The 13,797-nt window shown below is 40.9% G+C and overlaps 1 protein-coding gene across 11 annotated transcripts in view; it reads left to right on the top strand.

Moving 5' to 3' along the window:
- The window catches only part of bptf (bromodomain PHD finger transcription factor), a 145,525-nt gene extending 135,430 nt beyond the window's left edge, over positions 1-10,095 (top strand). For all 11 annotated transcript variants that reach the window (XM_043715056.1, XM_043715058.1, XM_043715055.1 and 8 more), the window contains 2 exons: positions 850-1,036; positions 9,412-10,095. In XM_043715056.1, the coding sequence (XP_043570991.1) occupies positions 850-1,036; positions 9,412-9,424 (200 nt within the window). In that variant the 3' untranslated portion in view covers positions 9,425-10,095. The remainder of the gene's footprint in view (positions 1-849; positions 1,037-9,411) is intronic.
- The last annotated feature ends 3,702 nt before the right edge of the window (positions 10,096-13,797 follow it).

The raw sequence follows: 13,797 nt of genomic DNA, 5'->3' as shown, positions 1-13,797 counted from the left end.
TGCTACTGTCTGTTTTATTCCCTGAGCTAAACTTCACTACACAGCAGATTTATGGGAACTCTATTGAATGCCTTTTAAAAGTCTATGTACACCACCTCAACAGCATTGCACTTATTTACCTCTTTTGTTAACTGCTTTAAAAACCCAGCAAGTTAGTTGAACATGACATGCTGTTTAGAAATCCATGTTGGTGCTTCAGTTTTCCCCTGTTAGCTTTTAAGAAATTAAGGGTGTACAAAAATTACATCATAAATGCATCCCGGGTATTATGATCCACTTCAATTTTGATGCACTGCAGAGGGTTTATATAATGTCTGTCATAATAAACAGAAATTTAAACAGGTTACATCATCAAGGAATACAAACTAGGAAAAATGGAAGTTTGAGCACTGTTGTGTTGCAGAGAATATGCGAGGCTTTTTTTTGCAACTTGACAATCATAAGTGGAACTGTGTGGCATTCACTTATTGCTTAGGGTTTCTTAATTTTAGGAAAAGTTGAATTTGATACTTTTGCAAGACAAGCTGGCACCAGGTATCTTTTGGGTTCAAATGCTGCCTCGCAATAGCTTTTAGATTTTTAAGATACAGTTTGTCACAGAACTGAATGTGGATGTATTCAAGCATGCAAAATGTAGTGGACAGCCTCACCAAAGTCTAAGTTCTGAGACAGCTTTCTCATCATCTATTGTGGGTGGTGGATGACACATGTCAAGCATTAAAATAAATTAACATTTCAGTCTTCATATTAAAGTCTTGAAGTTCTTTGTAACTTATGTGAAATGAGACTATGCTTTATGATATTGTCCCAGCATCAGATATTGAATTAAGTGTGTTTTTTCTAATATAGATCTTTCTACCATGGAAGAAAGGATACATCATCGGTTCTACAAAAAACTGACAGACTTTGTTGGTGATATGACCAAAATCTTTGACAACTGCCGTTACTATAACCCCAGTGATTCACCGTTTTATCAATGTGCAGAGGTTCTAGAATCATTTTTTGTACAGAAACTGAAAACTTTCAAGGCAAACCGGTGAGGCTTCAGTGCTGCTTCTATTTAAATCATCTTCTCTGATAACCTTGATGCTTGGCATCCTTTAGTATTCCACCAAAGCAGATGCCCTTCATGTGTGAGTTCACTTAGTAGGGATGGCAGGATGTTTGATTTGGTATAACACTGAAACCCCGTCTTGTCAAAACATGTTCCAGCCAAGAGTAGGAATTACATTGTGTTATCATGCCGAGGGATATAGGCAGTTGTGAACCGATATCCACTCTACTGAGTTCAGCCAATTTAGCAAAAACCGAAAGTCTGGTTGCACAGACTGTGGGACCTCCTGGTTTTAGTGCTCAGTAGTTTTCTGTTATTGTATTTGACTCTGACTATTATCTCATTGACATGCTCTGGACTTGGTAAGCAGGTTTAAAGGGCCATCCAAGGAAATGCACCCTATCGAAGCAGAGGGAGCAGGGTTGCCTTGTGAGTAAGAAATACAATAAAGTCAATAGCAAGAAATACTATAGAGTTGGAAGACACAAGATCTGTGTAGGTAGAACATTATAGTGCAATACACTCCCTTCGGCCTTCGATCTTGCACAGACCTTTGGAACCAATCTGAAGCCCATCTATCCTACACTATTCCATTTTCATCCATATATTTATCCAATGACCATTTAAATGCCCTTAAAGTTGGCGAGTCTACTATTGTTGCAGGCAGGGTGTTTCACGCCCCTTGTACTGTGAGTAAAGAAACTACCTCTGACATCTGTCCTATATCTTATCAACCCTCAATTTAAAGCTATGTTCCTCGTGCTAGCCACCTCCATCTGAGGAAAAAGGCTATCACTGTCCACTCTATCTAACCCTCTGACTATCTTTTATGTCTCAATTAAATCATGTCTCATCCTTCTGTCTAACAAAAACAGCCTCAAACCCCTCAGCCTTTCCTCATAAGACCTTCACACCATACAAGGCAACATCCTAGTAAATCTGGCTGCACCAGAGTTTTGTACAGCTGCAGCATGATTTCGTGGCTCCAACATTCCATCCCTCTACCAATAAAAGCTTACATGCTCTATGTCGCCCTAACAACCCGATCAACCTGGTTGCAACTTTCAGGGATTTGTGTACATGGACACTGAGATTTCTCTGTTCATCTACACTACCAAGGATCTCACTATTAACTCTGTACTCTTTATTCCTGTTGCTTCTTCCAAAGTGAATCAGCTCACACTTTTCTGCATTTGGAGATGCCGGTGTTGGACTGGGGTGTACAAAGTTAAAAATCTCACAACACCAGGTTATGGTCCAACAGGTTTAAGCGAAAGCACTAGCTTTCGGAGCGCCGCTCCTTCATCAGGTGGAGGACACAATTGTAAGACACAGAATTTATAGCAAAAGTTTACAGTGTGAGGTAACTGAAATTATACATTGAAAAATACCTTGATTGTTTGTTGAGTCTTTCATCTGTTCGAATACCATGGAATAGAAACTTTGCATCAGTCTTCACAGTGGAAGACACCAGCAGTATACCAGAACTTCGAGAGTCAGGAGTCAGGGTTGAATGTGTTGGCCATCACGAAGGAGAAGGTGCTGGGGAAAATGAAAGGTCCAAAGTTGGATAGATTACCTAGACCAGATGGAGTACAGCCCAGAATTTTGAAAAGATAATTGATTAGTTCATAGAGGCATTGGTGGTGATCTGTCAGGAATCGCTGGAGTCAGGAAGGGTCCCAGAGGACTGCAAAATGGCTAATGTAACACCCTCTTTGAGAAGGGAGATACAAGGTCAAGTCACATGACGCCAGGTTATAATCCAATGAGTTTATTTAAATCACAAGCTTTCGGAGCACTGCTCCTTCGTCAGGTGAAGTGAAGAAAAGCATACAGAGTTTCTCGGCCGGGAGATCAATAAGCAGGGAGATAAAAAAAATCATACAGGTGGTATGAGTGGAGTGTCAACAAGCTGAATAATAAGCTTCTGCAGGTGATCAAAAGTGTCAGACAGTGTGAGTAAAGTTGTCAACAGCTGAATAACAAGTGAGGGGATGACATCAAGTTTCTGCAGAGATGAAAGAAAGTAGAGACAATCCCAAAAGGACAACAGATCACAAACCCACTCAAGTCGACCGACACAGAGAGACTCTGCCACCCCACCTCTTGATCATCATGTACATCAGTTTTACAGCAGGGGGCGCGACGTTGAAATCGAGACACAGTCCATATTCTCAGCTTGCGCTCAAAAGCGGCAGACTACCTACAAGACACTGCCAAGCAGACAAGGCAATAGAACTGCACCACCTACATGCACACCAAGAACAGGAAACTGAGATATTTGGCATCAGCATTGGCAGTACCCAGTCTCCCAGAGTACCATGACTGATACCGGTACCGTCGCAAAGAAATCGACCATCAGCTTGTCTGACCACGCCCTTTAACCAGATGAAATTTAAATTCTCAGCTGAGAGCTCAATTTCTGCCCCACTACCAAAATGGGCCCCATTAGTCTCATGGCAGACGTGGAGGAATTCATCAGGTGAACGAGGCTCCAGGAAGCATTCTACAAACCCCAAGATGTCAACAGAAAGCATGATGGGACAACCAACAGAGAGGCCCACAGTGCAGCGATAAAAGTGAAAAGAGTCAAATTGGATCCCTCTGGAAGGCCGTTGCCCTGTGCTCAAGCTGTCAGGAGATACATTAACGCCAAATTCATCAGCCGCGCTCACAAGGTAGCCCAGAACGTCACCCAAGCACAATGCAGTGTCATCTGTGCTTTCAAGACCAACTGCAACATTGCCATTGAGCCAGCAGACAAGGGAGGGGCCATCCTCATACAGAATAGAATGAACTATTGCATGGAGTGTACCCACAACTAAACGGACAGGAGCACGACAGACAGCCAGCTGCTGATCTGACCAAAGAACATACCCCATCTTGCACAAGAGACTTGGACTACTTTCCAAAGATGCACAAAGCTAACCTGGACATCCCATCATATCAAGCATTGGGACCTTGTGTGAGAACCTCTTTGGCTATGTTGAGAGCATCTTGAAAACCATTGTACAACAGGTCCCCAGCTTCTGTTGCTTCACTACAGACTTCTTCCAGGAATCAGCACCCACAATCCCGTTGAACCAGGAACGTTTCTTGTCACATTGGACCTTTTGGCACCCCAAACCAGCATCCCCCGCATTACTGCAACAGCCTCAGTACTCAATGACAACAACTGCCAATTTCCAGATACCATCCTACAACTACTCCTAATCGACAACCACAACGTCTTCACCTTTGACAACCAGTTCTTCATCCAGACACACTGAACAGCCATGGAGACCAAATTTAAGCCCCAATATGCCCTCATTTTCATGCAGAAGTTCAAGCAAGACCTCTTTGCTGCACAGGACCTCCAACCAACACTGTGCACCAGGTACATCGACATTTTCTTCCTCTGGACTTGTGAGGAATCACTGAAATGACTGCACAACAACATCAACAAGTTTCATTGCACCATCAGACCTACCATGGACTACTGTTCAGAATCTGTCTAATTCTTAGTGGCAAGCATCTCCTAGGACAAACAACATTTTACCACAAGCCCACCAATAGCCTCACAATGGTGCACTTCTCTAGCTTTCACCCTAAACATGTTAATGAAGCCATTCTCTGCGGACAAGCCATACGTATACACAAGATCGTTGAGATGAGGAGGAACAGGATACAATGCACAACTCACCAATCACCAGTTCCAGTGTGCTACAGTGAAAAACCATAATGGCTTCCTCAGAAGACCGACACAAGATACAACCGAAAGAGTACCCTTCGTGGTCCACTACTTTTCCAGAGAGGAGAAACTATACCATGTTCTTTGCAGCCTTCAACACGTCATCAATACGCCCTCTCTATTGCCTCAAACAACTGCCAAACCTTAAACAGATTACTGTTCACAGCAAACTACCTAGCCCCTTCAGGACAATGTCAACCACCACACCATACAACCCTGCCACGGCAACCTTTGCAAGACATGTCAGACCATTGATATGGATGCTACCATAACATGTGGGAACACCACCCACCGTGTACACAGCAGATACTCATGACTTGGCCAATGTTGTCTACCTCATATGTCCTGAGGCAAGTATATTGGTGAGATCGTGCAGATGTTACAACAATGGATGAATGGACACACTGCAATAATTGGCAGACAGAACTGTTCCCTCCCAGTAGTGGAACACTTCAGTCATAGATATGTACAGCATGGAAACAGACCCTTTGGTCCATGCCAACCAGATTTCCCAACGCAATCTAGTCCCACCTGCCAGCACCAGGCCCATATGCCTCCAAACCCTTCCTATTCATATACCCTTCCAAATGCCTCTTAAATGTTGCAATTGTACCAGCTCCCTCCACTTCCTCTAGCAGCTCATTGTATACAAGGACCACCCTCTGCGTGAAAAAGTTGCCCTTTAGGTCTCTTTTATATCTTTCCCCCTCTACTAAACCTATGCCCTCTACTTCTGGACTCCCTGACCCCAGGGAAAAGATTTTGTCTATTTATCCTATCCATGCCCTTCATGATTTTGTAAACCTCCTATAAGGTCACCCATCAGCCTCCGACGCTCCAGGGAAAACAGCCCCAGCCTGTTCAGCCTCTCCCTATAGCTCAAATCCTCCAACCCTGGCAACATCCTTGTAAATTTTTTCTAAATCCTTTCAAGTTACACAACATCTTCCCGATAGGAAGGAGACCAGAATTGCATGCCTAACCAATGTCCTGTACAGCCGCAACATGACCTCCCAACTCCTGTACTCAATACTCTGACCAATAAAAGAAAGCATACCAAACGCCGCCTTCACTGTCCTATCTACCTGTGACTCCACTTTCAAGGAGCTATGAACCTGCACTCCAAGATCTCTTTGTTCAGAAACATTCCCTAGGACCTTACCTTTAAGTGTATAAGTCCTGCTAAGATTTGCTTTCCCAAAATGCAGCATATCACATTTATCTAAAGTAAACTTCATCTGCCACTTCTCAGCCTTTTGGCCCATCGGGTCCAGATCCTGTTGTAATCTAAGGTAACCCTCTTCGCTGTCCACTACACCTCCAATTTTGGTGTCATCTGCAACCTTACTAACTGTACCTCTTATGCTGCATCCAAGTCATTTATTTAAATGACAAAAAGTAGAGGACCCAGCACCGCTCCTTGTGGCACTCCACTGGTCACAGGCCTCCAGTCTGAAAAACAACCTTTCACCACCACCTTCTGTCTTCTGCCTTTGAGCCAGTTCTGTATCCAAATGGCTAATTCTCCCTGTATTGCGTGAGATCTAACCTTGCTAACCAGTCTCCCATGGGGAACCTTGTCGAATGCCTTACTGAAGTCCATATAGATCACACCTACTCCTCATCAATCCTCTTTGTTACTTCAAAAAACTCAATCAAGTTTGTGAGACTTGATTTCCCACGTACAAAGCCAAGGGTATTCCGCCTCTGATCCTCGGGTAAGCTACCTCCAAGGTGGCCTTTGAGACACACGACAATGCAGAAACTGATACTCAGGTTGTGTACCCCCCACCATGAAGACTCCCTCAACCATGATCTTGGATTCATGTCACGCTGCATGTAAACTCACCATACTATTCTGTATTTGTAAGATCTTCCTTATAGTCTTATTTTGACAGCATCACCTTGATAACTTATGATCTCTCTACCTTAATTAGATTGTACAGTTTTGGATAAGGTGTTACTTTGGTTAAACCTCAGCATGTAACTCTTATACCTGTCATTTTATTCCAGCCACATGGATTGTTTCCAGTGCCACCTTATTTTAAATTTTTTTGTCATTATCTCTCTGCCTCAATTAAGTGGTTATAGGTTATCCCTTCACTTGCTAACCAGCTGTTGACACTTTACTCACACCATCTGATACTTTTGATCACCTGCAGAGACTTCTTATTCACCCTGTCGACGCTGCGCTTTTACCATTTGTATGATCTTTTGATCTCTCTGCTTATTGATCTGTCTGCCTATAAATTCATTGCCTGTATTTGGAAGTGCATGGTAAATAGGGTTGAGTCAGCATAGCTTCGACAAGGGGAGGTCATGCCTGACAAATCTTTTAGAATTCTTTGAAGAGGTAATGAGCAAGTTAGACAATGGAGAGCCAGTGGACATGATCTATTTGGATTTCCAGAAAGCATTTGACAAGGTGTTGCACAGAAGGCTGCTAAATAAGAGCCCATGGCGTTACCAACAAGGTACTGACATGGATAGAGGATTGACTGACTGGCATAGGCAGAAAGTAGGAATAAAAGAGGTCTTTATCAAGATAGCAGCTGATAATGAGTGGAGTTCCACAGAGGTCAGTGTTGACACCACGATTATTCGCATTATATGTTAACTATCTGGACAAAGAATTGAGCATTCTTACTAAGTTTACAGATGACAGGGGGATGGACAGATAGTGTTGAGGAAACAGGGAGATTGCAAAAGAATTTGAATTTGCTATGAGAGTGGGCAAATGGAATACAATATGGGCAAGTGAGAGATTATGCACTGTGGTAGGCTATTTTCTAAATGGGGAAAAGCTTCGGAAATCTGAAGCACAAAAGGACTTGGGAGTCCTAGTTCAGGATTTTCTTAAAATTAACATGCAGGTTCAGTTCACGGTTAGGAAGGCAAATGCAATGTTAGACACAAAGCTGCAGATGCTGAAATCCAAAGTAGACAGACTGGAGGCTGGAAGAGCTCAGCAAGCCAGGCAGCACCAGGACGTAGAGAAGTTGACGTTTTGGGTAGACCCCTTCAGAAATGGAGGTGGAGCTGCAGTTAAAGGGCGGGCTGGTAGCAAAATGATGAGATAGTGATAAGTGAATACAGGTGGTAGGTACGACCTGGTAGGTCGATAGAAGGAATGTTAACATTCATTTCAAGAGGACAAGAATACAACAGCAGAAACGTGCAAAATTATGAAGGGAATTGATAAGATAGAAGTAGCCTACTTCTGCTAGTTCTTATGTTCTTATGAGAGAGATATTGCTGAGGCTGTATAAGGCTCTGGTCTGACAGCATTTGGAGTACTGTGAATAATTTTGGGCCCTGTATCTAAGTAAGGATGTGCAGGTATTGGGGAGCATTCAGAGGTGGTTTTCAAGAATGTTCATTCAGCCATGTTTCCCCATGCCTTTGCCCTAAATTTGCAATTCTCTCTTTCTTTGATCTCATCTTATCCATGCAACTTTCCCCTTTCTTTCTAATCTAATTTCTAAGAAGCTGCTGGCTGCTATGCTCATCCATTACTCCCTTGCAAACCTGTTCCTTTTTTCTTAAAGTAACCTCCTTCAGCCTCCTCTGTCTAAAACTACCGCATCTCCAACCTTCTTATTGCCCTCCAAGTTCCTGAACATATTGTCACCTTCTAACTTTATATCCCATCTGTTCTACTACATGATTGAAGATGTTCAATCAGATTTCTTCTCCATTACACTGAAATAATCCAAGCCTGTAAATTGCATTCTCTATCACTTTTGCTCTTGGTAATCTCCTCCTTCATCCTTCTCTACCGCTTTCAATCTTTGGATTTGTTAACTTTGTGATCCTCTTCCACTATCCGTTCCAAGATGTCCAGGTGAATCTGACTATCCTGGCATTGGTTCCTCTTTTATCTGTTTTAACTCTTTTATTACCAGAAAATCTTATGTGATGTTCTTTTTCCATACATGAACTGTAATTATGTCTGCAAGAATCTGTCTTTACCCTTTTTTATTTCCCATATACATGCAATCTCTTGGCAACATAATCAAAAGACACGTAATCAGATTCCACACATATACTGATAAAACCCTGCTGTGCAACACCTTCACTGCTTTTCTGCCACCCATCCTGACAGCTCATTCCTTGGTTCTGTCAAATTCTATTTGATTACACTACTTTGCATCACTTTGTATATTTTCTTAAATTGAAGTTGTGAAATAAACACCGTTTTTTGCAAAGTTTGCCATTTTCCATGTATTTCCATCAATTAAAGCAAGAATTGTGGCTAATTATCTTTTATTGCACCTAGTGAACATATTTTCTCCTTGCTTTGCATGTTTACAAATCTTAGGTTAGTTTATTACTTAAACAACATTGATCGCTTGAATCACTTCGAATCACATAACTTTTTTTTAAGGTGGGGGGGAAGAAAAACTTCAGCAACTTTCATTTGTTCTTCAGATTTGACATTTCATTTTCATGTCATAACAACCAGCCATGCAAAAAATGTAGATTGAATGCAGGATCACTTAGAATATAGTATTGTTAATGTGTCTCCTTCTATATTTTGTTGATTAATTTCATTAATTTTTAACCATTCACTATTATTCTAGAAGTGTATGAATACTAAAATCTGTCAATTTTTGCTCTGCAGGTCTCATTCCTAACAGATTACACTCTACTGCGTAGATTGCACTCTCTAGACTTCAACCAACAAGGAACAAACTCTTACAAAGCGTGAATAACAGGAATTGCATTCAGAGTGCAGTAAGAAGTTGATGCCACCAGAGGCAGATATACTTAGTCAGGCTTTCCTGACTGACTGACCTTAACCAGCACTGTTGTTCAAGCACCAATCAGTTAACTGAATTGGATAAAGCCCCATCTGTTTGTTAGAAACTAAAAGGGAGAGTTTAAATGAAGAGGAGAAGGAAGGAAATTTGAAAACATTTGTAAAGAAGCCACCTTTTATCAGCCCTGTTTGACTGTTGTTTCCTCCTTGCCTGATATGGGATGGGAAGCATGAAGCATCCTGTCCACTCTTGTTATGACAGGGGGCTGGCTTCAATTTTCCCAGCGAAGTTCATCACCACAGTTCTTCAGTGAAGAAGCTGGCTGCAAGCTGTCTGTAATGAAACAAACATGTTTAAATTTGACAGCTGTATTTATTTATTACTGAGAAAAGATGAAGCTTTCTTTTTTAGAATCTGCTGCCCTTGTTTGTCAACTAATTATGTGCTTTTTTTCTTATTGATATGAAAAGACCCAACTTGCAATAAGTTGGTCTTTTTTATGTAATTGCTGTAGGTAACGGTGAGTGATAACCCTCGATCCTTTCTTTCTTTGAAAGGAGTTGTTTCACATGCACGCACGCGCACACACACACACACACACACACACACACACACATGTGAGCACAGCGGAATGGGATCCAGCAGCAAGTTTTATTTTCCTAACTAATCTGACCGAAGTGGAGCTCCGCGTGACCACTGGCTGAGCGGTCTTCAGGATTGACTTCAAAGTTAAGACTGCCACAGTGGCGATGAGGCAGCACCAAACAACTATCGATCACTCTGCAGAAATTTGATAGACTGAAATAAACGGTGTGTACTGAAGTTATCTTGTATGTAAACATTTTGTCAGATGCTGAATTTTTTTTTTGTTTTTTTGTATTAAGGTTCAGAAATATTGATGTATATGAAAACAATAAATGGAGGAAACCATTATCTCCCACTGAGAAAATCCACAAGTGTTTCTGTATGTGCTTAAAATTACCCATTGTGAGACTTCAGGTCTCTTCCCAAGAATTCTAACAAAGGAAATAAAATTTGGAAATGGTGCAAGGACACTTTAAATTTGAAATGCTGCATATTGTATGCATTTGTATTGAGTTTTTAAAAAAGGGGAACTATGGACTAACTCTCGAGTTGTGAAATACTGCACATCTCATCACCACATCACAGTATTTCTGTACTATTTATTCATATCTACAAACTTATTTGTTTTGAGTAATGTTGCAAAAAAAAATCTTTCCTACCTGTAGGCAATAGATTGCTATCTATGTTTTTAACAGATTGTGGCAACTATGAAGAGTAATTCTTTTGTACTTGATAGGACATTTCATCCTAGACAATAAAGTAATGTTTTTGACATCAACTTTGGTGTCATCTTTTTAATCACATTGAAAGCATACATAAATTTGGGACATTTTGCCATTAATTTTTATTCATGGCAATTTGGCAAAAGAGGCTTTCAATAGTTTACCCTGGTTGTGGTGTTAAAAACAGTGTTAATGAACAAAAATAGAAACACACTCGCTCTTTGGTTTAACCTTTGAAGTGCTCAAGTCAGACTAGTAAGAAAATAATTCCTTGTTTTTTTTTCTGTCAAGTATATTGAGAGAAGCTTGCTTGCTTGCTTTGAGCTGTCTGAAAACCTAAAATCAGAAGAATAATTATGTATGGCGAGCTCTATATTTGGAAAGACAGATCCGAAAGTTGACTGCATTTAAATCTTCACTTAACAGCTATTCATCTGTGTTGTTCTAAATGAGCTTCTGATTTAATGAAAGAAGAGAATTGATATTTCCCTTATTAAAAAATCCTTGAATTTGCTCAACAGTTTAGTGTTATGTTAATCTGCAGGAAGAGGATTGAACCATGGGCAACATGTCTGAATGGAACTGGAATAAACTGTGGGAAACTACAGTGTTTCCTGTACAGAAGAGAATTGCAAACCCTGCATGCAGATGACATCAGGTTCAGATGTGATATGCTCCATGAATGAATAGCAGGCACGAATTGCTGGCAAGTCTCGAGCATGAATGGCCACTTGAGCAAGGCACCCAAAGCACTTGCCTGTACCTGTGGAACTGCTCTCCAGCACATTTCAGTATCTTCATGAGATGACAAATTAATGGTTGCAGCAAAAGACTTAAAATGCATAGCTATGTCCAAACCTGTGTAGATACTTTAGAAAGTAATAAAGGAATTAAAGTTGGCAGCCATCTTCCCTGGTTTCAACGTTGTTTTGCTGATTTCAGTTAAAATGCCAGTCAGGCCAGATGACTTTACGTTGCTAGAGACTGATCAGGAAGATCCAGGAACGTAAATTTCTAAGCCTATCTTGGTGCTGATCTAACTGAGCTATAACTTTGTCTTTAAAGTATTTTCTACTTTTTCTGCCCCATCACTTGCTTCCTTTTAAGCTTTGAAAATGTTCTGCTGAACTTAGTTTTTAGCACCAAGCAAGAAATTTAATTTTTCTTTCAAAAAAAAACACTGACTAATCCAGAAGTCAGGAGAAAATTATTGCAAGATGCAGGAATCTGACCTGAAAACAAATTTGGAAATGACAGTGGGTAAGACAGCATCTATGGAGAGACCGCAAGCTAATGTTGTGATCTCCAGCATTTGTTGTTTCTAATCCTGAAGTGGCTTGTTTGTACAGATGAAGTATAGACTTTATCTACATGCTAGACAAGTAAATGCAGGTTTTCAGGAATTCCATGTTCATTTTTTTGATCATTCATGGAATGAGGGTGTTGCTGTCTGGGGAAGCATTTATTGCACATCCCTAATTAGGGCAATTAAGAGTCACCAATTGCAGTGGGTGGAGTCACATATAGGCCAAAGCAGGTAAGGATGGCAGTTTCCTTCCCTAAAAGACACTAGCGATCCAGATGGGTTTTTCTGGCAATCAGACAATGGTCTCTTAATTCCAGTTCAAAGGTGGGATTGGGATCCAGGTCCCCAGAACACTGAGTCTCTGGCTTAACAGTCCAGCAATAAAACCACTATGCCCTCTTTTTAAAGTAAAAATGATGCATTCAAGGTGTTGTCAACAATATGGTTAGATAATGTGTGTGACCCTTAACTTAAACCACACCTCCACTAATTGGTGTAGGTTTTTTAAAATTTGTTTATAGGATATGGGTATCACTGTCAATGGGTGGCATTTATTGCCATCCCTAATTATGCTCGAAGTTGGTGCAGAGCTGCCTTCTTGAACCACTCCGGTCCTTAGTGGAGAACATTCACGGTCATTGTTAGGGAGTTCCAGGGTTTTTGAACAAAGGAAAGTGAAGAATGATAGAATTCTGAATTAGGATGGTGTGGTGCTTGGAGAGGATCTTGTATGCGGTAATGTTCCAATGCATCGCTGGCCTTGTCCTTCTAGGTAATAGAGGTTGCAGGTGTGAAGGTGCTTCTACAGTCTTGTTGAGGCAGTCACCTTCGCCCTCGAGTTCAATTCTTCAATATGAATTAGATACCCCTAACTAATCCTGAGCCTTATTGATTTGAAATTCTTAATTTATATTCTCTCCCAAAAAATCTCATCCTTTCTAAGAGTCACAATTTTGTGTCTACTCTGACCATTCAGTGATGATGGAAAATCAATGGCTCGAGAGAGAGGATTCAACACAAAACGGATTATGACAGCAGTAAAATCTAGTCAGGTCCTACAATGGAAAGACATGGAAGCGCAGAACAAATAATGAGCATCGAGAACGCTGGGTAGAGTTCCAGTAACCATACTACAATAGAGAGAGCCAGATTAAGGTAGGTTGATCTCTACCTTAAAATATTTAGAGATATGAAAAATGGCTAAAGAGCCAAGGATCATTAATTCTGACGAAGACATAGTTAAGGCAAAAGATTCTTCAAATTATAAAATCTTGGCAAGAAACTAATCGGTATCAGATGCTCCTTTCCACTCCAAGCACCCTTTGTTCCCTTACTGGTTATGGAGTTATACCCATGTAAAATAATGATGTGTTGGGTTGTGGGGAGGAGAAATGTGTGTGGCAGAGACTGACTTAATAAATGGTTTGTATCCACTGAATACAAGTGGATTCTTTAATGCACGTGATGTTATTGTTACAAACAACTCAAAAGATTACTTTCAAGCTTCAGTTGATAACAAAAAAATTGCACAGTTTTTCATTTGGGTTAGACCACTGTTCCCATTAGATATCGCGTAACAGTTTCTTTGATCTTTCTTGGTTTGAGTGAGGGAATCCCACAAGGTGTAATAATTT

The sequence above is a fragment of the Chiloscyllium plagiosum genome, chromosome 24, assembly GCF_004010195.1.
Source record: "Chiloscyllium plagiosum isolate BGI_BamShark_2017 chromosome 24, ASM401019v2, whole genome shotgun sequence".
NCBI lineage: Eukaryota > Metazoa > Chordata > Chondrichthyes > Orectolobiformes > Hemiscylliidae > Chiloscyllium > Chiloscyllium plagiosum.
The sequence above is the reverse complement of the archived record's forward strand: the minus strand, read 5'-3'. Positions and strand labels throughout refer to the sequence as shown.